At 42.3% G+C, this 22402-nt stretch overlaps 1 protein-coding gene across 11 annotated transcripts in view; it reads right to left on the bottom strand.

Moving 5' to 3' along the window:
- LOC139559737 (disco-interacting protein 2 homolog C-like) overlaps window positions 1-22085 on the bottom strand; it is a 262880-nt gene extending 240795 nt beyond the window's left edge. For 6 of the 11 annotated variants that reach the window (XM_071376023.1, XM_071376014.1, XM_071376016.1 and 3 more), the window contains exon 1: window positions 21699-22085. In XM_071376023.1, the coding sequence (XP_071232124.1) occupies window positions 21699-21777 (79 nt within the window). In that variant the 5' untranslated portion in view covers window positions 21778-22085. The remainder of the gene's footprint in view (window positions 1-21698) is intronic. The other 5 variants (XM_071376018.1, XM_071376020.1, XM_071376017.1 and 2 more) reach the window with 1 other exon arrangement.
- Between the last annotated feature and the right edge of the window lie 317 nt (window positions 22086-22402).

The following is a 22402-nucleotide window of genomic DNA, read 5'->3' as shown; positions in this document are numbered from 1 at the left end:
TCACATTAAGACCAGATGTGGGTCACTAACGTTTCCCCTAACTTGAGGGGTCAAAAGATCTGGTTCACAGAGTAGCCTCAGTTATTCAATACGGTATGAATGAGAGGACTTCTGTGAAAGGGTTATCACTTGTTTTGAGACACTTTAGACGTAGGAGCTGAGTAGAAACATGCTTCAAAGGGAGGATATGATTCAAGTGTTAATCAATGACTCAATGGGGTCTGATATGCAACAACACTATTGCAAGTGAGTTCCTCAAGTTTCCCAGTCTGTTGCACAAGACTTGGTCAAAGATATCAAGTAAAAAAAAATGCAAATCAAAACGTTTAAATTGTGCATTTATTATCACTGAAGATGAGGGAAAGGGATATGATTTGAGATTAAAAGAGATTAAAACACCTTTCCTGAACATGTTGCCACTGTCAGATCAGAAAGTAGCTTCTCAATGTGCACTGAATGTGCAGTCATTTTCATAGCTCTATAACCATTTACACATTTTATTTCATGTTGGAATTGATTACATTTAGGGGAAATGCGCCTTCTGGTTAGGGAGCCGAAGCAATGACAGAAATATGCAAATAAGCCTCATTCAGTAATGCAAAGCATCAAGAGTAAATGGCAGCAGCAGCGTTTCACTTCACTGTGTGCTGATTGTGCAGTTAGATTACTCAGATGAAAACCACAGAGGAGAGGGAACGCACACATTCCAAACCACCTTACAATATCAACACCAGGTACTGGAGGTTCAGAGGAAGTCGTACCTACATCTAAGAGGGCTTTTTATTTTCCGACAGCAGACCGTTTTATTTACAAATACAAAAGATGCCGTCTGGAGTTATCCTCCAACGGCCGGCGAGGCGGCTTGGAGCCTCTCCAAACTACCAATTGTCAGGTAAGATTTTGTAACATATTTTGAAAAGCAACAAGGTTCAAAGTCAAACAAAGACTGAAGCAGAGGTTTGGCTTTCAGAAAAGGCAGCTTTGCTCCATCTCTTTTCCTTGATCCAATCAGTGCTTTCAAACCTCTCCCAGAGCAAGCTGATTCAACAGTTCCAAGACAATTTGGAGACCATGCAGCTCACACGCCTGGACTTTTTGGGGCAGATGTTAGCCTAGCATTAGGAAAGCTTTTCAAAAAAGTGTTGGATAGCTTCCCATTGAGTTTTAACCCAACATTAGGGACGCTGTTGCTGATCTCTCATCACCACCGTTATTCAGCCACCGCAATTGATGCTGTGATTTCATGCTTTGTTACTTAAGTTTATCGAGTAGGCGCTAAATGTGAAAGCATAATCAATAATGTCCAAATTTGCATTCCAGGAAGGACGACAGTCAGACAGTGTTTTTCCTTCCAACTCTCTGAGTGTGGTCTCTCTAATGGAAAACATTTAGCAGCATGTAGCCTCTATACTGCAGCTAATTTATCAGGGAGCTTTCCTGGCAGACGTTTCCATCGACTCTCTACAACATTTATTACCCAATGCACTGTGAAGCAAACAACAAGAGGCCCAACTTCTAAACCACCCAGCCCTAAATTAGTTCCAAGCAGTGAGATACAGAACCATTTATGTTTAGTACACAATACCACAGTTATCCACTCTTTTACTCTCTTCACGCATAATCTAAAAGATTGTTTAGATTGGATCATATAATGTCTTTAAAAAAAAGCAGTTTTAGAGAGATTCTAAGGATAAGGCAAAGTGAGGGGCTTTATTCTGTAGAGGGACAGGTGGAACTCATAATTTCACTTGAACTCTTACATATTGCCTTTTGTTGTTCTAAAGAAGCATGATTATTCTACTGTAAACCACAGGGCTAACTTTCCTTTCGAGACATGAGATTTGCTATTATCTTTATCTTAATGTGATGTAACAATGGTGCTAGAAAAGAAGGCTGATGTTTTAAAACTGTAATAGTCGTGGCTGAACGACGACACTATCAACATACAGCTGGCTGGTTATACGCTGTACTGGAAGGATAGAACAGCGGCGTCTGGTAAAACAAGGGGCGGCGGACTATGTATATTTGTAAATAATAGCTGGTGCTCGATATCTAAGGAAGACTCGAGCTATTGCTCGCCTGAGGTAGAGTAGCTCATGATAAGCTGTAGATCACACTATCTACCTAGAGAGCTTTCATCTGTATTTCTCGTAGCTGTTTACATACCACCAGACTGAGGCCACAGACTCCTAGTAGCCGGGGACTTTATGCAACCAGAGGGGGGGAAAATTCTAGACCACCTTTACTCCACACATAGAGACGCATACAAAGCTCTCCCTCGCCCTCCATTTGGCAAATCTGACCATAATTCTATCCTCCTGATTCCTGCTTACAAGCAAAAATTAAAGCAGGAAGCACCAGTGACTAGATCGCACTGAGCTAAAGGCTAGAGCTGCCGCTTTCAAGGAGCGGAACCCAGAAGCTTATAAGAAATCCCGCTATGCCCTCCGACTAACCATCAAATAGGCAAAGCATCAATAGAGGACTAAGATCGAATCATACTACACCGGCTCTGACGATCTTCGAATGTGGCAGGGCTTGCAAAACATTAGACTACAAAGGGAAGCAAAGCCAAGCCCTGCCAAGTGACACGAGCATACCAGATGAGCTAAAGTACTTCTATGCTCGCTTGAAGGTAAATAACACTGAAACATGCATGAGAGTACCCGAGAGTACCCGATGTTCCGGAAGACTGTGTGATCAAGCTCTCCGCAGCCGATGTAAGACCTTTAAAACAGGTTAACATTCACAAGGCCGCGGGGCCAGAATGACTACTGGGACGTGTACTGCGAGCATGCGCTGACCAACTGGCAAGTGTCTTCACTGACATTTTCAACCTCTCCGAGTCTGTAATACCAACATGTTTTAAAACCTCTTGAAGCTAGGGGGCAATATTTTTATGTTTGGAAAAATAACGTTCCCAAAGTAAACGGCCTATTTCTCAGGTGCAGATGCTAGAATATGCATATAATGACAGATTAGGATATAAAACACTCTAAAGTTTCCAAAACTGTCAAAATATTGTCTGTGAGTATAACAGAACTGATTTTGCAGGCGAAAACCTGAGGAAACCCAACCAGGAAGTGCCTCTTATTTTGAAAAATCCCTGTTCCATTACCTGCCTTTCCTCCATTTAAAGGGATATCAACCAGATTCCTTTTCCAATGGCTTCCACAGGGTGTGAACAGTCTTTAGACATAGTTTCAAGCTTTTATTCTGAAAAATGAGTGAGATTTATCAAATCGCGTCAGTGGACTGCAAGATGGCCTTCGATTAGTTTATGCGCGCGAAAGTGGTAGCGCAACATTTTCTTTATCTCTTGTATTGAATAGTTTACCGTCCGGTTGAAATATTATCGATTATTTATGTTAAAAACAACCTGAGAATTGATTATAAAAAACGTTTGACATGTTTCTACGAACTTTACGGATACTATTTGGAATTTTCGTCTGCCCTTCATGACCACTCGAGCCTGTGGATTTCTGAACATAACGCGCCAAACAAATGGAGGTTTTTGGATATAAAAATTATCTTTATCGAACAAAAGGAACATTTATTGTGTAACTGGGAGTCTCGTGAGTGCAAATATCTGAAGATCATCAAAGGTACGCGATTAATTTTATTGCTTTTCTGCTAGCTGTTTGTAATGTTTTGTCTAGTGATCGATAAACTCACACAAACACTTGGATTGCTTTCGCTGTAAAGCATATTTTCAAAATCTGACACGACAGGTGGATTAACAACAAGCTAAGCTGTGTTTTGGTATAATGCACTTGTGATTTCAAGAAATAAATAAAAAATTGTAAATTTTTTTAATTTGGCGCTCTGCAATTCAGCGGATGTTTACGAAAATGATCCCACTAAAGGGATCTGTGCGCCAAGAGGTTTTAAGCAGACCACCCTAGTGCCTGTGCCAAAGAACACTAAGGTAACCTGCCGACCCATAGCACTGACGTCTGTAGCCATGAAGTGCTTTGAAAGGCTGGTTAAGGCTCACAACACCATTATCCCAGAAACCCTAAACCCACTCCAATTTGCATACCACCCCAACAGATCCACAGATGATGCCATCTCTATTGCACTTCACACTGCCCTTTCCCACCTGGACAAAAGGAACACCAATGTGAGAATGCTATTCATTGACTACAGCTCAGCGTTCAACACCATACTGCCCTCAACGCTCATCAATAAGCTCAGGATCCTGGGACTAAACACCTCCCTCTGCAACTGGATCCTGGACTTCCTGACGGGCCGACCCCAGGTGGTAAAGGTAGGTAACAATACAATCCGCCACGCTGATCCTCAACAAGGGGACCCCTCAGGGGTGCGTGCTCAGTCCCCTCCTGTACTCCCTGTTAACTTATGACTGCACGGCCAGGCACGACTCCAACACCATCTTTAAGTTTGCCAATGACACAACAGTGGTAGGCCTGATCACCGACAATGACGAGACAGCCTAGAGACATGTCCGTGTGGTGCCAGCACAACAACCTCTCCCTCAACGTGATCAAGACAAAGGAGATGATTGTGGACTACGGGAAAAAGAGGACTGAGCACGCCCCCATTCTCATCGACGAGGCTGCAGTGGAGCAGGTTGAGAGCTTCAAGTTCCTTGGTGTCCACATCACCAACAAACTAACATGGTCCAAGCACACCAAGACAGACATGAAGAGGGAGACTGAAAAGATTTGGCACGGGTCCTCAGATCCTCAAAAAGTTCTACAGCTGCACAATTGAGAGCATCCTGACTAGTTGGATCACTGACTGGTATGGCAACTGCTCATCCTCCAACCGCAAGGCACTACAGAGGGTAGTGCGAACGGCCCAGTTCATCACTGGGGCCAAGCTTCCTGCCATCCAGGACCTCTATACCAGGCGGTGTCAGAGGAAGGCCCTAAAAATTGTAAAAGACTCCAGCCACCCTTGTCATAGACTGTTCTCTCTGCTACCACACAGCAAGCGGTACGGGAGCGCCAAGTCTAGGTCCAAGAGGCTTCTAAACAGCTTCTACCCCCAAGCCATAAGACTCCTGAACACCTAATCAAATGGTTACCCCGACTATTTGCACTGCCCCCCCTCTTTTACACTGCTGCTACTCTCTGCTGTTACCATCTATGCATAGTCACTTTAATAACTCTACCTACATGTACATATTACGTCAACTAACCAGTGCCCCCGCACATTGACTCTATATACAGGGGGGTACCGGTAATGTCTCGCTACGGTTATTTTACTGCTGCTCTTAAATTACTTGTTACTTTTATTTCTTATTCTTATCAGTATTTTTTTTAAACTGCATTGTAAGGTCTACACCTGGCGCTTGTGACTAATACAATTTGATGTGGGCTGCATGGCTCCTAGAATGGGTCTGGCTTTGTGATATTACCTAATCGGTTTCTAATAGTATAGGAAAAGTAGACAATACCCTAAGCATACAATGATACAATGACAACATGCCTGATGCATAGATTGGTTGAGTGAGGATATCAGATATGGGTGAAAATGACTGGTTGTTTCTTATATTTTCAATGCTCTTCAACACCCAATCAACACTGTTACCTGAGTTCAGTTCACACAACATAAGAGAACAGAATTGAGGGGAAGAAGCGATAGAGCAGCACAATAAAGGGAGTTCATCCCAGTCCTCTGTCTGAGGTAACAAAGATCCACTGTTCAGTAGAAGACTAGAATGTGTTCAACAACCAGGCAGGAAAAGAATGTTTCACACAGAGACTCTATTGACATTGTGATGTCATCAGAAGAGTTAGGTTGGATATCTTCAGAAGGGTAAAAAAATGCAGTCGAAATGCTCTGTGGAGTCTAGCTGTGTCCTAAATGGCACCCTATTCCCTATATAGTGCACTACTTTTGTTCAGAGCCAAAGCACTGTATTGAGAATAGGGTGCCATTTGGGATACATTCACTGTGCATCACTGAAAGGCCAGTGTGTCGTTCATCTGGTCTGAATCTAATAAACCTGATCTATTTAAACTTATTAAGTACCTTATTTTGCAATACAGCCTGCCACTGTCTGGACGGACAAAAGTTTGGGCTAATCTGCACTGAGCTCTGTGATCGCTCCCTCATGTTGGGATTGTGTCACACTTCACTATTACCAGTATATCTTGTTCTCTAGGGTCCCAGACAACAGTTAGCTAAAATGTCATTATAAACCGAGTTTTGGTTGAGTAGTGAGAGGTCTGTGGAGATTAACAAGGAAAGGAAAATATTCATCATAGCCAGGCCCAGTGGGGTTAGAGGGGACGGTGGGGAGGCAGGGTCGTCACTGGAACTGTAAACTAACCTCACCTTTAGCAGTAATAACAAATACAATGGGATGGGACCTTAAAAGGGAAACACAGCATCTGTAGCAAATATTTGTCATCTCCATGTTTTGAAAGTGGGAATAAGGCCATGGTTGCATCTCCATATCGGTTTAATTTATTTTCACAGCAGGGGAGTACTGGATTCTTTCTCACCCCAGACTTTAAATGACGAGCCCTCCAACATTCTGGCTTCAAAGCAAGCTGAGAAGGAATCAAAGGATGGGCACAAAGATACATTTTTTTTGCTAAAAACTGCCTGTGAGCAGCGGGGTACTGATGCAATCCTCAAGTAACAACTTTCTGCCACAGACAGACGGCCCCGCTTTGACCGGTCCAAGAATGACATCACCCACCCATCTGAAGCTGTGGCAGCAGTTACATTCATAAGCTGCCCTCCAGAGAAATGCAAATTTCATGTGTGCCTCCCAAGTGGCACCCTATTCCGTATAATGTGCACTACTTTTGATCAGAGTTCTATGGGCCCTGGTCGAAAGTAGTGCACCATAGGGGATAGGGTGTCATTTGGAACACAAACCATGGCTTTACTGGTGTCCATGTGGCAGTGAAGGTTCCCCTACGAAAGGAATGGGATTCTCCCTACATGGCCTCCACACTGTTTTAACATGAGCTGGATGTTGGTTTCCTACCAAACAAAACAAAAGGTGTTAAAAATATATATTTTGAGGGGATGGAGCAGGGTGTCAAAACAGGAAGAGGGAGTTATTATGGGCTTAGTTCCACTGGAGAGAAAGATTTCCAGTACACAGAAAACACAGTCTTTTTCATTACAAGTTGAACCCAAGAAGCCTGTGAGGTTGTGAACTTGAGAAATCATGTCATTGAGCATGTTTACATGCACACTAATAATTCAATATTAAACCGATTAAAACCTGGTTTTCTGAGCAATCTTTCAAATTATTAGGACATGTAAACAGCTTAAATCTGCATTCCAGCAGTGGATTTGAACTGTGCAAGTGCCAGCACCGGGTAGCGGAAGCCTCCCTCTTATGTGCGAGTGAAGTGAGTAAAGAAAAACTGAAAGTGTGCATCTTAGAAATAGTTTTTACATTAACTTGTTCGAACTCAGAATAAAAAAGTATTTACCAAAAAAAAACATGTTCACTCTGGTAGAACGTTCATTTTGATTGCCGATCAAAAGATCCATCAGTAGCCGGATTTTGTGTCCATGTAAACACGATTTTGCAAAGCATGTAAACATTTAAAATTAACTATTATATTAACCTGACTATCCAAAATAGTCGCATCAAATCAAATGATATTTGTCACATGCGCCGAATACAACAGGTGTAGACCTTACAGTGAAATGCTTACTTACAAACCCTTAACCAACAAAGCAGTTAAGAAAAATAAGTGTAAAGTAAAAAATAGAAAATAAAAGTAACAAATAATTAAACAGCAGCAGTAAAATAACAATAGCGAGGCTATATACAAGGGGTACTGGTACAATGTGCGGGGGCACCGGTTAGTCGAGGTACTTGAGGTAATATGTACATGAAGGTAGAGTTAAAGTGACTATGCATAGATGGTAACAGAGAGTAGCAGCAGTGTAAAAGAGGGGTCTGGGTAGCCATTTGATTAGATGTTCAGGAGTCTTATGACTTGGGGGTAGAAGCTGTTGAAAAGCCTCTTGGACCTAGACTTGGTGCGCCGGTACCGCTTGCCGTGCGGTAGCAGAGAGAACAGTCTATGACTAGGGTGGCTGGAGTCTTTGACCATTTTTAGGGCCTTCCTCTGACACCGCCTGGTATAGAGGTCCTGGATGGCAGGAAGCTTGACCCAGTGATGTACCGGGCTGTACGCACTACCATCTGTAGTGCCTTGCGGACGGAGGGCGAGCAGTTGCCATACCAGTCAGTGATGCAACCAGTCAGGATGCTCTCGATTGTGCAGCTGTATAACTTTTTGAGGATCAGAGGACCCATGACAAATCTTTTCAATCTCCTGAGGGGGAATAGGTTTTGTTGTGCCCTCTTCACGTCTGTCTTGGTGTGCTTGGACCATGATAGTTTGTTGGTGATGTGGACACCAAGCAACTTGAAGCTCTCAACCTGCTCCACTGCAGCCCCGTTGATGTGAATGGGGGCGTGCTCAGTCCTCCTTTTCCTGTAGCCGACAATCATCTCCTTTGTCTTGATCACGTAGAGGGAGAGGTTGTTGTCCTGGCACCACACGGACAGGTCTCTGACCTCCTCCCTATAGGCTGCTCATCGTTGTCGGTGATCAGGCCTACCACTATAGTGTCTTGGGCAAACTTGATGATGATGTTGGAGTCATGCCTGGCCATGCAATCATGAGTGAACAGGGAGTACAGGAGGGGACATGTAAGCGTGCTCATTAAGTTCATCTCAGAATTATGCGGTTTGTGTGTCACTGTCAACTCAGAATTGCCTCATGGAAAAACATGGAAAACTTAATAAACAATACTTTGAACAACCCTACCTTTTCCTATTATTTCAAAACTCTATTCCGCATGTTATCAGGGTGGCATGGGAAATGTCTGCATTGAAATATGACACTGCCTGAAAAGCAAAACAGTCAAACTGCCTGCCAACAACCACCAGCTTCCCTATAGACTAGGCAATAACAAAATCAGACACACAACTACGACGAGAGAGGAATCATGGATGCATTTTAAAATGGCACCCTATTCCCTACACAGTGCACTACTTTTGACCAAATCCCTATGAGCCCTGGTTAAATGTAGTGCACTACATAGGAAATAGGGTGCCATTTGGGACATAACTCATAAATTCAGCCAATTAATAGTGGAGTCAAGAATGCAATATTTATAGTTCTGTTTTGTTGTTCCTGCTAGTTTCAGCCAATTTGGCGTTGAGCTGGGTATCCAACCATTCACACCATTACAGCCCTGTTGATTGGATCTACAAATGCTCACTAGCAGATGGGATGGACATAAACCACTGCATCCCAACGCGGACCCTTCCAAATACAGTATCTTCACGCACGGAAGAACACCATTTTGATTTGGAAGTTGGGAGGGAATGAGATGAGGATCAAAGGCCCTACAACAAGAGTAGGCTGTGGCTACATCCAAAATGGCAACATAATCCCTGTATAGGCCAATTCTTTTGACCAGGGCCCATAATGCACTATGTAGGGAATATAGTGACATTTTGGATGAAGCATGTAGGATGGTACATTGACTGTTAAAGACAGCATTTAGCTAGCTGTATATCCACAGAGCTAGGTAGGTAATACCAGTAATAGACCTTTCAGGATTTCCACAGCACAGAGACAGTCCAGCTAGTCTACAGTACATGTCATACTGTCATAATTCAAAAGCTTGAAGGTAGCCTTTGGAGGTAACGGTGTAAATATTCATTTCCCCTCTGTCAGGGGAGAACACAAACCTGAGGGCTCACTGAAATGTCAGACGATGAACAACAGGCATTTGTTTGGCTTTGGCAGATTTCTGGACATAGAGGACAGGTTGACATCCTCTAATACCTAAGGGGTGCATTCCAAATGGTTCCCTATTCCCTACATAGTGCACTACATTTGACTAGTGCCATATCGGCTCTTGGTCAAAAGTAGTGCAATATAAAGGGAATAGGGAGTCATTTGGGACGCAGTCAGAGAGAAATCAGAAAGGCAGCAAAGGTAAAGTGGTGGTGGTGGTTATAGTGGTGGTGGGCTCCCGTAACGGTTTGGTATGTTTAGTTTGTTGTTTTTGTCAAAAGAGACATATCATACAGGTCTAAAAAAACTGGACTTTCTTAGTGTCTTGTAAATTACATTTTGTCCAATTCCTGCAGTCTGGTTCAAGAACAGTAATACACTGCTCAGGCTGGCTTATTCAACATCTCACAGTGAAGAATGTAGTGATTAGGTGAAGGAAAAAAATGTTAAGGTCAATGAGGTGCTGCCAGCAGAACAGCGAATGAGTGAATACTAACAGTACCATGTCTGAAGTTTTAAATCACTGACAAGTTTTCAGAATCAATGATGCTTAAATACTGGGTGAAAAACATCTCTAAGGAGGACTAAGAGAAAGTCCTTACCTACACCCATCTGATCTGACTTACAATGGCTGTATTATGTAACCACGACTGCGAATGTGAATCAATAATTACAATTCAGAATCAACGCAAATGTCAGACTTCTCTGAAGCTGCTGAATATCCTGTTCATTCAATGGTGAGGCATGAACAGTAAAACTCAATCCTCAAAATGTATAACTAAAGCCTCTAAAAACGTATACAGACCGGAGAGCAAAGCAGCCTCCGAGACCCTGGCATCTCATGTAGAAGTCAAAGGATTATTGGAGGACCAAAAAAAAGCCGATACAGATTAATCAGCCATTTTTTTTTAATGTATTTGTAATAATGACAATTACAACAATACTGAATGAACACTTATTTTAACTTAATATAATACATCAATAAAATCAATTTAGCCTCAAATAAATAATGAAACATGTTCAATTTGGTTTAAATAATGCAAAACCAAAGTGTTGGAGAAGAAAGTAAAAGTGCAATATGTGCCATGTAAGAAAGCTAATGTTTACGTTCCTTGCTCAGAACATGAGAACATATGAAAGCTGGTGGTTCCTTTAACATGAGTCTTCAATATTCCCAGGTAAGAAGTTTTAGGTTGTAGTTATTATTATAGGAATTATAGGACTATTTCTCTCTATACGATTTGTATTTCATATACCTTTGACTATTGGATGTTCTTATAGGCACTTTAGTATTGCCAGTGTAACAGCATAGCTTCCCTCCCTCTCCTCGCCGCTACCTGGGCTCGAACCAGGAACACATCGACAACAGCCACCCTCGAAGCAGCGTTACCCATGCAGAGCAAGGGGAACAACTACTCCAAGTCTCAGAGCGAGTGATGTTTGAAACGCAATTAGCGCGCACCCCGCTAACTAGCTAGCCATTTCACATCGGTTACACCAGCCTAATCTCGGGAGTTGATAGGCTTGAAGTCATAAACAGCGCAATGCTTGAAGCACAGCGACGAGCTGCTGGCAAAACGCACAAAAGTGCTGTTTGAATGAATGCTTACGAGCCTGCTGGTGCCTACCATCGCTCAGTCAGACTGCTCTATCAAATCATAGACTTAATTATAACATAATAACACACAGAAATACGAGCCTTAGGTCATTAATATGGTCGAATCCGGAAACTATCACCTCGAAAACAAAACGTTTATTCCTTCAGTGAAATACGGAACCGTTCCGTATTTTATCTAACGGGTGGCATCCATAAGTCTAAATATTCCTGTTACATTGCACAACCTTCAATGTTATGTCATAATTACGTAAAATTCTGGCAAATTAGTTCGCAACGAGCCAGGCGGCCCAAACTGTTGCATATACCCTGACTCTGCGTGCAATGAACGCAAGAGAAGTAACACAATTTCACCTGGTTAATATTGCCTGCTAACCTGGATTTCTTTTAGCTAAATATGCAGGTTTAAAAATATATACTTCTGTGTATTGATTTTAAGAAAGGCATTGATGTTTATGGTTAGGTACAGTCGTGCAACGATTGTGCTTTTTTCACAAATGCGCTTTTGTTAAATCATCCCCCGTTTGGCGAAGTTGGCTGTCTTTGTTAGGAAGAAATAGTCTTCACAGTTTACAATGAGCTAGGCGGCCCAAACTGCTGCATATACCCTGACTCTGTTGCAAGAGAAGTGACAACATTTTTCCTAGTTAAAAGAAATTCATGTTAGCAGGCAATATTAACTAAATATGCAGGTTTAAAAATATATACTTGTGTATTGATTTTAAGAAAGGCATTGATGTTTATGGTTAGGTACACGTTGGAGCAACGACAGTCCTTTTTCACGATTGCCACCGCATCGATTATATGCAACGCAGGACACGCTAGATAAACGCTAGATAAACTAGTAATATCATCAACCATGTGTAGTTATAACTAGTGATTATGATTGATTGATTGTTTTTTTGATAAGATAAGTTTAATGCTAGCTAGCAACTTACCTTTGCTTCTTACTGCATTCGCGTAACAGGCAGGCTCCTCGTGGAGTGCAATGTAATCAGGTGGTTAGAGCATTGGTCTAGTTAACCGTAAGGTTGCAAGATTGAATCCCCGAGCTGACAAGGTAAAAATCTGTCATTCTGCCCCTGAACAAGGCAGTTAACCCACCGTTCCTAGGGCGTTATTGAAAATAAGAATGTGTTCTTAACTGACTTGCCTAGTTAAATAAAGGTGTAAACATTTTTTTTTGCCAAATCGGTGTCCAAAAATACTGATTTCCGATTGTTATGAAAACTTGAAATCGGCCCTAATTAATCGTCCATTCCGATTAATCGGTCGACCTCTAATCTCATGTAATTTTCACAAGCAAGCGTCAAATCAAGACTACATATTATCGACCTGGGACCTTAGGGTCCTCGTCATGACTATCTCTATGCCATCTTGGAACCAACAGTGTCATCACTCTCACCACAACTCACCGCCAAGGAGGGAGGAGGAGAGACATCTCTATGGCAACTGCCACTCCAAAGGTAAGAGCACCAGGCACTTGGATGGGCTGGCTGAATCACACTTTCGCAAATAACACCCTAATCCCTATATACAGTAGTACACTACTTTTGACCAGAGCACTATGAGCCCTGGTCAAAAGTAGTGCACTACACAGGGAACAGGATGCCATTTGGGACGCACACAGTGAAAGCCAAGACAGAGGGATTTGGGACGATGCAAACAAATCTAGCAAGGCAAATACAGGCTGGCTACTAGAAAAGGTAGTGAAGACATCAGGTTTCTTGTGTACACCTCTACCTGCCTGTTTTCATTGACATTTTCTGTGAACCTTGACCCTGGCCTGTCATAATTAATTCTCCATGATAAACAGTAAACACTGACTCTCTTTGTATCTGAGTGACATACCTGTGACGGTCTCAGTGAATGCTGCTAGGTACGCTGATGTGTGTGTCCTTATCATAAGGGCAAGGCAATTCTGCCCTACCAAGCAAAAAGGCAGTAACTCCTCATAGCGTCGAACTGAAAAAAAACAGCTTATATTTACCTTGGTTTCACAGTAATCATATGCAGTTACTGCTAACATGACCTCCATTTTCTCCTTAACACAAGAGGAAGGATACTTGTCCACATGATTATGTATTTAATGTAGCAAAAATTACATTAACTCATTTGACAAAATGAGGGGTTACTGCCTTTTTGCTTGGTAGGGCAAGTTAGAGAAGTGAGCACTTAAGTCATTATTGGCATGTTTCAAAATCCTTATATCACAAAAGCAGGAGCGGCAAGCCACCTGTCATAATCTCAATCCAAAGGTCGGCGACTACACCTCGTTTTGATCCCAACTGAAAACATTGGAGAGCGCAGAGCGTCATTATAACTCACCACCACGCCCACCGGTCTGGCGTTGGGTGATTATGGCACTTTGACTCGCAACAGTGACATATTCTGTGAAATGCCACGGATAGAATTCATTAAACATTCAAACAGAGGGGGAGAGCCACAGGCTTAGTCAGAGCTAGGCTGTACGACTCATTAGGGAGGCTGCCAGAATAAAACAAGGTTGTTTTATCAATGTACAAAATCCCCCCCACACGCCACAATATTATTCTGCTTTCAGAAGACAAAGAATCGTGAGTTGTCTGCATAAAAAAATAAAAAGTGTCAATGCACTTCACTTAGACAAAGAGTGTCTGATTTTAGCTTGCACGAAAAGTATCAATGCACTGTTTAACCACACCTATCATATTTTCCTTGGCTACTGTATAATTTATTATTCAGGGTAATTTTCTCTGAATTAATGCATTCCAAATAAAGTGCATTAGACATATTGTAGTCTGCTGCATGTCTTCCATACAAACAATCAAGGTCAGGCCACATTATATGATATATTAAATTGTAGGCCTGTAGCTTCAAAACAGAGCAGACAGAACTGTTATTAACAGTAGCTAGCTAGTACAGTGAAGATAAGTATTTATTGAGGGAGAGAATTCTTTGAGCTGTATGGCTTTAAAACTACAAATGTCTGACAGAAACAGGCATCATATCAGACCCAGATGTGACCAAGGAGAGGCTGAAGTATGAAACTCCAAAATGCGAGTAGGAGCGCCTTATCCTTGAGTCAAAATGGTTTCTACATCTCTTCCTTATTGAAAAAATAATCTAGTCAGGGAAATGTAACATCCCTGTCTGCACATACAATAGAGGGATCAAATGAAAGATCCTACATTTGTACTATGATGTATCATATTTATGCATGTGTTAGGCCCGTGTGTTGAACAACTTCCATTTGATGGAACCGAGTGAGTTAAGTTAATCAATTGAGTCTATTGACAGTTCAACATTTATGCCATAGCTATGTCAATAGGGTACTGCTGTGTGAACAGCAATGAATTAATGAAACAGAACGTGTTTAGGACAGGACACAGCATAACATTGATCTCTGAGGCAGAGGTCATGACACTATTGGGCAATAGTGATAATCGAGCTCAGTGATTTGTTTTTTGCATAAAAAAGGGTGCACTACATGTGTCAAGCAGTATGCTAGCCAAACATAACGGAAGCACATGTTGCACCAAATAATTATTTTGCCAATCTGATTACTTCAGACATTTGACTAGTGATTAACCAAACCATGTATGTATAGCCCAACATCCATTTACATTACATTTACATTTAAGTCATTTAGCAGACGCTCTTATCCAGAGCGACTTACAAATTGGTGCATTCACCTTATGATATCCAGTGGAACAACCACTTTACAATAGTGCATCTAACTCTTTTAAGGGGGGGGGGGTTAGAAGGATTACTTTATCCTATCCTAGGTATTCCTTAAAGAGGTGGGGTTTCAGGTATCTCCGGAAGGTGGTGATTGACTCCGCTGACCTGGCGTCGTGAGGGAGTTTGTTCCACCATTGGGGTGCCAGAGCAGCGAACAGTTTTGACTGGGCTGAGCGGGAACTGTACTTCCTCAGAGGTAGGGAGGCGAGCAGGCCAGAGGTGGATGAACGCAGTGCCCTTGTTTGGGTGTAGGGCCTGATCAGAGCCTGAAGGTACGGAGGTGCCGTTCCCCTCACAGCTCCGTAGGCAAGCACCATGGTCTTGTAGCGGATGCGAGCTTCAACTGGAAGCCAGTGGAGAGAGCGGAGGAGCGGGGTGACGTGAGAGAACTTGGGAAAGTTGAACACCAGACGGCAGACATCCCTACTGCCTCTAACATAATATGCCATTCAGCAGCCTCTGTCAATCGTTTCACTTATCAGGAGAAGATATTGCATGACCGTGATTTCTTTACCGATCTGATTGCTTCGGATATAGCACATTTGACTCGTGATGACACTATGTATGTATAATTAATACACCCTGGCTGAGATACACACAGTACCAGTCAAAAGTTTGGACACACCTACTCAATTAGGGGTTTTCTCTTTATTTGTACAATTTTCTACATTGTAGAATTATAGTGAAGACATCAAAACAATGAAATAACACATATGGAATCATGTAGTAATCAAAAAAGTGTTAAACAAATCAAAATATATTTTAGATTTTTCAAAGTAGCCACCCTTTGCCTTGATGACAGCTTTGCACACTCTTGGCATTCTCTCAACCAACTTCATGAGGTAGTCACCTGGAATGCATTTCAATTAACAGGTGTGCCTTGTAAAAAGTACATTTGTGGAATTTCATTCTTAATGCGTTTGAGACAATCAGTTGTGTTGTGACAAGGTAGGGGTGGTATACAGAAGATAGCCCTATTTGGTAAAAGACCAAGTCCATATTATGGCAAGAACAGCTCAAATAAGCAAAGAGAAATGACAGTCCATCATTACTTTAAGACATGAAGGTCAGTCAATCCAGAAAATGTCAAGAACTTTGAAAGTTTCTTCAAGTACAGTCACAAAAACCATCAAGCGCTATGATGAAACTGGCTCTCATGAGGACCGCCACAGGAAAAGAAGACCCAGAGTTACATCTGCTGCAAACGATAAGTTCATTAGAGTTACCAGCCTCAGAAATTGCAGCCCAAATAAATGCTTCACAGAGTTTAAAGTAACAGACACATGTCAACATCAACTGTTCAGAGGAGACTGCTTGAATCAGGCCTTCATTGTCGAATTGATGCAAAGAAACCATTACTAAAGGACACCAATAAGAAGACTTGCTTGGGCCAAGAAACACGAGCAATGGACATTAGACAAGTGGAAATCTGTCCTTTGGTCTGATCAGTCCAAATTTGAGACTTTTGGTTCCAACCGCCGTGTCTGTGAGACGCAGAGTAGGTGAACGGAGGATCTCCGCATATGTGGTTCCCACTATAATGCATGGAGGTGGTGGTGTGATGGTGCTTTGCTGGTGACATGGTCTGATTCATTTAGAATTCAAGGCACACTTAACCAGCATGGCTACCACAGCATTCTGCAGCGATACACCATCCCATCTGGTTTGCGCTTAGTGGGACTATCATTTGTATTTCAACAGGACAATTACCCAATACACCTCCAGGCTGTGTAAAGGCTATTTGACCAAGAAGGATAGTGATGGAGTGCTGCATCAGATGACCTGGCATCCACAATCACCCGACCTCAACCCAATTGAGATGGTTTGGGATGAGTTGGAGTGCAGAGTGAAGAAAAACCAGCCAACGTGCTCATATGTGGGAACTCCTTTAAGAATGTTAGAAAAGTATTCCAGATCAAGCTGGTTGAGAGAATGCCATGAGTGTGCAAAACTGTCATCAAGGCAAAGGGTGGCTACTTTGAAGAATCTCAAACAAAATATTTTTTGATTTGTTTAACACTTTTTTGATTACTACATGATTACTACATGATTCCATGTGTTATTTCATAGCTGATGTCTTCATTATTATTCTACAATGTAGAACATAGTACAAATAAAGAAAAACCCTTGAATGAGTAGGTGTGTCCAAACTTTTGACTGTATTATATATACACAAAAGTATGTGGACACCCTTTCAAATTAGTTATTTCCGCAATTCCAGCCAACTAGCACACAGGCATGCAATCTCCATAGACAAACATTGGCAGTAGAATATCCTTACTGAAGAGTTCAGTGACTTTCAACTGAGCACAGTCATAGGATGCCACCATTCCAACAAGTAATTTGGTCAAATTTCTGCCCTGCTCGAGCTACCCGGGTGGTAGGCCGAGAAGTGGTAGGCCACACAAGCTCACAGAACAGGACCACTGAGTGCTGAAGCGTGTACTGGATAAAAATCTGTCCTCAGGTGCAACACTCACTACCGAGTTCCAAACTGCCTCTGGAAGCAATGTCAGCACAATAACTGTTCATCAGGAGCTTAATGAAATGGGTTTCCATGGCAGAGCAGCCGAACATAAGCCTAAGATCACCATGCGCAATGCAAAGTCTCGACTGATGTGGAGTACAGCTCGCCACCATTGGACTCTGGAAACGTGCTCTCTGGAGTGATGAATCACGCTTCACCATTTGGCAGTCCTGACAGATGAATCTGGGTTTGGCGGATGCCAGGAGAACGCTACCTGCCCCAAAGCATAGTGCCAAATGTAAAGTTTGGTTGAGGAGGAATAATGGCCTGGGGCTGTTTTACATGGTTCGGCTCCTTAGTTCCAGTGAAGGGAAATCTTAACGCTACAGCAAAGAATGACATTGCAGATGATTCTGTGCTTCCAACTTTGATGCAACAGTTTGGGGAAGGCCCTTTCCTGTTTCAGCATGACAATGCCCCCATGCACAAAGCGAGGTCCATACAGAAAGGGTTTGTCGAGATCGGTGTGGAAGAACTTCACTGGCATGCACAGAGCCCTGACCTCAACCCCATTGAACAGCTTTGGGATAAATTGGAACGCCAACTGTGAGCCAGGCCTAATCGCGCAATATTAGTGCATGACCTCACTAACGCTCGTGGCTGAATGGAAGCAAGTCCCTGCAGCAATGTTCCAACATCTTGTGCAAAGCCTTCCCAGAAGAGTGGGGGCTGATGTAGCAGAAAGGAGGGGACCAACTCCATATTAATGCCCATGATTTTGGAATTAGATGTTCAACGAGCAGGTGTCCACATACTTTTGGTGATGTAGTGTAAGTCAAGGGGCACTGAGAGGACAGCTGGTGGACTGGTTTAATGTTAACATTCACCTGAAAATCAGATTAGGTCGGTCCGGACACCTGTTGGAGTGCCGGGCCTTGCTGATTGACCTCCGTTAATACTCTCTATCCACATAAGAACATCACAAATCTCCTTGGTTCACAGCAGGAGGACTCAAGGCCGGGGCATGTACGTGTATCTACCGGTTTTGACCAGAATCCTATCACATTTCTTATTTCCTAAAATGTAGTCTCAAATTGGACCCTATTCAATGCACACCTAGGTCTTATATATACAGTGGGGAGAACAAGTATTTGATACACTGCCGATTTTGCAGGTTTTCCTACTTACAAAGCATGTAGAGGTCTGTCATTTTTATCATAGGTACACTTCAACTGTGAGAGACGGAATCTAAAACAAAAATCCAGAAAATCACATTGTATGATTTTTAAGTAATTAATTTGCATTTTATTGCATGACATAAGTATTTGATCACCTACCAACCAGTAAGAATTCCGGCTCTCACAGACCTGTTAGTTTTTCTTTAAGAAGCCCTCCTGTTCTCCACTCATTACCTGTATTAACTGCACCTGTTTGAACTCGTTACCTGTATAAAAGACACCTGTCCACACACTCAATCAAACAGACTCCAACCTCTCCACAATGGCCAAGACCAGAGAGCTGTGTAAGGACATCAGGGATAAATTGTAGACCTGTACAAGGCTGGGATGGGCTACAGGACAATAGCCAAGCAGCTTGGTGAGAAGGCAACAACTGTTGGCACAATTATTAGAAAATGGAAGAAGTTCAAGATGACGGTCAATCACCCTCGGTCTGGGGCTCCATGCAAGATCTCACCTCGTGGGGCATCAATGATCATGAGGAATGTGAGGGATCAGCCCAGAACTACACGGCAGGACCTGGTCAATGACCTGAAGAGAGCTGGGACCACAGTCTCAAAGAAAACCATTAGTAACACACTACGCCGTCATGGATTAAAATCCTGCAGCGCACGCAAGGTCCCCCTGCTCAAGCCAGCGCATGTCCAGGCCCGTCTGAAGTTTGCCAATGACCATCTGGATGATCCAGAGGAGGAATGGGAGAAGGTCATGTGGTCTGATGAGACAAAAATAGAGCTTTTTGCTCTAAACTCCACTCGCCGTGTTTGGAGGAATAGAAGGATGAGTACAACCCCAAGAACACCATCCCAACTGTGAAGCATGGAGGTGGAAACATCATTCTTTGGGGATGCTTTTCTGCAAAGGGGACAGGACGACTGCACCGTATTGAAGGGAGGATGGATGGGGCCATGTATCGCGAGATCTTGACCAACAACCTCCTTCCCTCAGTAAGAGCATTGAAGATGGGTCGTGGCTGGGTCTTCCAGCATGACAACGACCCGAAACACACAGCCAGGGCAACTAAGGAGTGGCTCCGTAAGAAGCATCTCAAGGTCCTGGAGTGGCCTAGCCAGTCTCCAGACCTGAACCCAATAGAAAATCTTTGGAGGGAGCCGAAAGTCCGTATTGCCCAGCGACAGCCCCGAAACCTGAAGGATCTGGAGAAGGTCTGTATGGAGGAGTGGGCCAAAATCCCTGCTGCAGTGTGTGCAAACCTGGTCAAGAACTACAGGAAACGTATGATCTCTGTAATTGCAAACTAAGGTTTCTGTACCAAATATTCAGTTCTGCTTTTCTGATGTATCAAATACTTATGTCATGCAATAAAATGCAAATTAATTACTTAAAAATCATACAATGTGATTTTCTGGATTTTTGTTTTAGATTCCGTCTCTCACAGTTGAAGTGTACCTATGATAAAAATTACAGACCTCTACATGCTTTGTAAGTAGGAAAACCTGCAAAATTGTCAGTGTATCAAATACTTGTTCTCCCCACTGTATATATACAATATATATATCAAGGTTTATTGTAATCTGAGAGGTAAAACTGATCCTAAATCAGCACTCCAGCACTGAGTTATGATCTGTTGTAGCCTATCAGTATCTACCCAAAGGCATTTGATCTCAGGAGCCCCAGTCAAAGAGGTTGAGCTGTGAATATAGGTCAAAGTCTGAGAGGTGAATAACTATGCATTTGATGTTGTGCTGGATAAGGACAGTCAACTATTCAAATACATAATGCAGTAAGGCACCTATTTCCAGAAGGTGTTTACATTTGATGCTAAATAACTCTCATAATTACCTAGACTCATGGTTTTCCAAAACACAGTCTAGTGAGTTAATCTAGTTATGATGAGAACTATTCCACCATGTATAGCATGGTGTGAATTTAATTTAATTGAACTTGCATTGCTCAAAAACTCAAAGTTATTGGTTGTCTGTGCATCTCATCCCCCAAGGTTGTCCTCACAGTTATAGACTTAATTAGGCAAACACCATATATATATATATATATATATGAATACACTGATGGAACTCTTTTTTTCTTTAAATAGAGGGCAATATCAACATGCCCATATATAAAATAAAATAAGTGTATAGCCTTCCTTAGCTTTTGAACATTTAATGGACCACAAAAGAGAGAATGTATGTGCATTTTGTGTTAAAATATTATTCCGAATAAATGGCTGAGCTCTGCAAATAAAAATGACAATTGCTTATGCTCACGACTCCCCATGAGAAACTAGAAAAACATTGCTAACGGCTCTTGCACCGGAAACATGACACAAAATGAAGTTAACAAATAGTGTCGGTTATAATTGTAGGCCTACCCTAACAAATTTGAAAGAACATGTCAAATTCAAGACTATGGCTATAGTTTTGTCCATCGGCAACTTGACAGCAAAATAATGTGTTCTTCGGTCTTCAAAAGCCACTTAGAAATGAACATTTCACATGATAAACGTGACGTTTAGGCAACACTAAAGAGTGGACTAGGCTACTTTGTAACAACGAAAAATGAGTTCCCAATAATACCTTGAATCAATCTAAAAATGCCATCAGTTGATAATTTAACATTGATATTGTCAAATGTGTCGTAATGATTTGTTTCAAGGTCAATCTTTCTATTTATAATAGCCAACATCTGATGAGAACACATTGCACTCTGTGGTGTGATATAAAAGTACAATGAAACTGATATGTAGCAATGTATTGTGATTTGATTCAACATGAATTTGCGGCAGTACTCTTTGCTCATTGCGCTCTAGATCCATCCATGAATTCCCACAAAGCTTTCCCTTTTCTCTGCAGCAAAGAATGTCCGTTTTTCTGCAAATTCTGCTAAATATAATAACTATAATAGGGGGACATTAAAATATTGCTTACCTTCTGATAACTCCAGTTCCAGCTCAGCAAGTCTGTCTCGCACCTCCAAAGGAAGGGGTAACGTATCACGGTCCGCCATTCTGCTTTAAAATTATTTGTCTTGCTCTTCTCTTCTTCTCCTCACTGAGTCCAGTAAAGTATTTCAACACTGACTGTTCTTTCTCCGCAGAGCGCCGATGCATAAGGCAAAAGAGGAGCGAGTTGAGTGGTAAATAGAAATGCGGAAAGCGTTTGGGCGAATTCGAATATCGCTCTGCTCGCGTCCTTATTCAAGTCCAGCCATGGTTGGTTGTCCCTGTAGTATGAAAATGTACTGCTACTGTAATTCCAAGCTCTGAGTGCTGCCGAGCGATACACTAACGTTGCTGCCACACATTGAGGCACACACGAGACCACATTCGAACCCTGCCTGTGGAGGGCGCCAAATACCCACTTTCAAGAACTGTTCGAGATTTTACCCCCTCTCTCCATCCAGAAGAACGTTATGTTGGCTTAACATCCCATTGCCCCCCAACTGTTCCAATTTAAAATATTTCAGAGGCTTCATGGTGCAAAATCAGGGGTTGAAGTGAGCTGTTGTTTACGGGTTGGTTTGGAAAGGGGTTGGAGTTAAGGCTGGGCCCTTTCAGATATCACATTCATATGCATATATTGATTTTGTCATTCTACGAAAATGGTGCCTTTTGACCAGTCAATTTTTTTAA

Source organism: Salvelinus alpinus, chromosome 30 (genome assembly GCF_045679555.1).
Source record: "Salvelinus alpinus chromosome 30, SLU_Salpinus.1, whole genome shotgun sequence".
NCBI lineage: Eukaryota > Metazoa > Chordata > Actinopteri > Salmoniformes > Salmonidae > Salvelinus > Salvelinus alpinus.
The sequence above is the reverse complement of the archived record's forward strand: the minus strand, read 5'-3'. Positions and strand labels throughout refer to the sequence as shown.